Source organism: Coffea arabica, chromosome 5c, assembly GCF_036785885.1.
Source record: "Coffea arabica cultivar ET-39 chromosome 5c, Coffea Arabica ET-39 HiFi, whole genome shotgun sequence".
NCBI classification, from domain to species: Eukaryota; Viridiplantae; Streptophyta; class Magnoliopsida; order Gentianales; family Rubiaceae; genus Coffea; species Coffea arabica.
Genome location: NC_092319.1, coordinates 43,414,047 through 43,417,276, shown reverse-complemented (window position 1 = coordinate 43,417,276; position 3,230 = coordinate 43,414,047). Strand labels below are relative to the sequence as shown.

At 38.1% G+C, this 3,230-nt stretch overlaps 1 protein-coding gene across 2 annotated transcripts; it reads right to left on the bottom strand.

The window, feature by feature from the left end:
• Nucleotides 1-315: 315 nt before the first annotated feature.
• Nucleotides 316-2,747, bottom strand: LOC113689818 (transcription factor TCP4). Of its 2 annotated transcripts, XM_027207609.2 has the most exons (3): nucleotides 2,632-2,747; nucleotides 774-2,292; nucleotides 316-657 (listed from the first exon to the last, which is right to left on the bottom strand). In XM_027207609.2, exon 2 carries the CDS (start codon nucleotides 1,841-1,843, stop codon nucleotides 806-808), a length of 1,038 nt encoding a protein of 345 aa, XP_027063410.1. In that variant the 5' UTR covers nucleotides 1,844-2,292; nucleotides 2,632-2,747; the 3' UTR covers nucleotides 316-657; nucleotides 774-805. The 2 variants fall into 2 exon arrangements, with proteins under 2 accessions (XP_027063410.1, XP_027063409.1); XM_027207608.2 differs by having other exon boundaries at nucleotides 774-2,690.
• Between the last annotated feature and the right edge of the window lie 483 nt (nucleotides 2,748-3,230).

Below are 3,230 nucleotides of genomic sequence, written 5' to 3'. Positions count from 1 at the left end.
CCTACCACTCAACTTGTACTATCTGCAAATGTACATAAATGTCTCTCCCTATATCATGTCGCCTTATATTAAAAGCATCGGGGCAAAAAAAGATACTTAGGATGAATCAATTTAATTAAGCACATATATTGCACTTGAAAGATTAACAAAGACTTTATGTTTGAAATGCATTATTAATTTCTTGTCGTACGGATTTAGTTCCACCAAATCTTAACAGTTTGTGCATCTAATACTCCTTTAAATCCAATATGCCAAGAAAATAGCTAGAGAGACAAAATGCCCTCGAACGAGAATTGAAATGCTAACCACCAAATCGATCATAAACTCAATCAGAATCATGTTTAATTAATAGAGAAAGAGAACGAGGTCAACAAGGATCTTATGTCTGACCATCATCAGTTTGAAGACAAAATGACTACACTTAAGAATATAACCGACGAGGACCACAAGAACTTTAACAATAGTACGTACCCAAAGTTGAGCGGAGATAAATTATGAACCAGACAAGAATGCTTCAACAAAATTTAGAAGACAAGCAAAATTAATCTAAAGAAAAGTACTGAACTCAATCTTCTCAGTTGTCTTCAATGAAAATCAATTGATTGAGCTGACCAAAAAAGCTCCAGTGCTTGAGTAGAATCACGTTCATTATTTGTCCTAAAATGATCATAATGTAGCAGTACGAGTAAACCAATGTTAGAAAGGGAAAAATCATGGGAAAAAATAAAGCTGACTTTAGCTAAGAGATCGAGGGTTTTGGGTTGAATATATACCTGATGGATATGAAAGCTATGGCTCCTTGACATTAATGTTGTGAACTTGGAGAGACTGAGGATGGCTGGAGGGATACCACCCCAGGCTCCTCATCCCCGCGAATTCGAGCTGGAACCTGAAAATCTGAGCCGAAATGGATGTTATACATTGAAGATTGACTGATTGCCTGAGCATTGTGATGATCCACAGAGGGCATCTGTCGTTCATTCCAGGCATGAAAGAGGTGTGAATAATTGGACTGAAGGGGTTCCCTCTGAGAAAATGCTGAGTTTTGGCTGAAGATTAGCTGTTGTGGCACTGGCATTGAATGTGGGTTGAATATAAATCCAATGTTCCTATTCTCTCCTTCTCCAGCTCCACTCCAAGACTCGGTCTTTTGTTGATAATTTGTCCCAGGAAACATGGTTGAATTTGACCCTGAAAAAAGCATTTGCTCAGTGTAAGACCTGTGGTTCAAATTCTGATCTTGCAAAGAATGGAGGGAAAGGCCAAGATCTTCTGTCTGGATTGAGGGCTGTCTCGACATTCTATCATGCTGATAGCTTTGCATATTCATCAAAGAATTCCCCGGACTCACTGGAAAGAATGTTTTCATGGTATCTGCAATGGATTGTGTATCAACTTCTGGTGGAATAACTCCTGAATTCCCATTTGGATTATCATGCAGCTGATGCCTTTGAATTGCATAAAGAGAAGATGATTCCGATCGCTGTTCAAATCCCTGGCAGCCGCTTGCTGAACCAGGGTTGGAATCAGTACTTGGAGCAGCCATTAAGCTAATTTCATTTGGATGATTATGGGGTAGCTCAGCCAGCTTGTCGATAGCATTTTTCGCCTTCTTGATGAGCCAATCTACAGCTTTGCTAGGCCTGTCGTAGCCTAATCGGTCCTGCACATCATAGAACTGGATAGCAGTGTGGGCAGACAGCCTAACCCTCCTATCTCTTGGACCTTTTGAAGTATAGACCTTGCTGTGCCGGTCTTTCCGGCCAGTAGCTCGGAGAATGTGGCCTCCTTGGACTTGTATTATCTCCCCTTGCCCATCTCCTCCTCCCCCAGCTCGCTTCATTCCAGTTCGTGGTCCAGCCTTTGCATGTTCAGGCGCTGTCTTCGTCTGGTGGGCTAACTTTAAGGCTTGTTCATGCTGTTGCTGAAGAAGTTGCAGATGCTGGTATTGATGATTAAATATGCTCCTTTGAATTTCCTCTTCTTGTGATGAAAATTTTGTACTATTTTCCACTTCTTGCTGATAATTCCACTGGATATCCAGATCCAAATGTTCTTTTTCCTCGAACCCTTTTATTGTTTATCACCTCTAATCTAACCCTTTCTCCTTTCAGCACAAAGACTTCTTATAAACTTATATTTTGCTCCTTCCTTTCTTACTTTATCAAGAAATTACAAGAGGGCTTATCAGAAGAGACTGCCACAGCTGATGATGATGATACCAAAAACTCCTTCTGATGTAATCTGTAGATCCCACAAAACCAACCGACACTTCTCTATCCAAAATCAGAGCTGAACATAGAGACAAACAAGATTGCAGTTTTCCAAGAATAGATGCATATAGTACATATAAAATCCAGGTTAAGGACTTCTTTTTTTTTTTTTTTAGCAAAACATAAGATGTTGAACTAAAAATTTGCTCCAAGTCACAAAAGCTAGGCTTCCAACTTTGGCTTCAGAATTAAGATTTGTCCTAAAATGTTCACTACAAAAACATTTACTAAGCCGCAAAATCTTGTTGTAGATGCAACCTAAGCTCTGTACTTGATGAGAACGGTAGAAAAAATGGTGGGGAAGGAGGGAAGTGGAGAGCAAAGATGAATGTAACAGTAGATTTATGAGAGATAGTACCTTGGCTTGGCCTTGCCTGTCAGAAGCCTTTCATCAGTTTCATGCTTTAGAGATAGCTTTTGCCCACGAAGAAAACCAAGGATAGTTTTGTAACATGGGCCCATAAGAAGACTAAATTATGTCAGTACAACCAAATTATTCTAGTACATTTTTGGTGTAAGTAATCCCTACCACTTAAAATTTCCTTTTTCCTTTTTGATGGTTGGGTTGATTTTCTTATACACTTTCTGTCCCAAATTGTTTAATTCTAATTTTTTAAAAATAGTGGTTTGACAATGATGTTTGTAGATTTGTTTCCAAAGTTACCCCCAAAAATTCAAATTTTAAATTTAAATTTAATATGAAATATAGATAAAGGTTGGATAACATTAAAAAAAAGAGCAAAAGTAATTTTGATTTGGTAAGATAATAAACTTTTGAAACATTCCAAAATAAAAAGTATGATACTTTCAATTAAACGAAAGGAATAGTTATTTAGAAGTCTCTCTTTTTTTTTTTTCAATAATTAGAAGGTGTATGGTTATGCGAAAACGGGAAGCTATACAAGCCGGTATTGATTCAATACATGATTGAAGTGTCCCAAGTTCACACCCACTCAT

Excerpts from the sequence above, each read along its gene's own strand:
- LOC113689818 (XM_027207609.2), bottom strand. The coding sequence starts at position 1,843 with ATGAAGCGAGCTGGGGGAGGAGGAGATGGGCAAGGGGAGATAATACAA.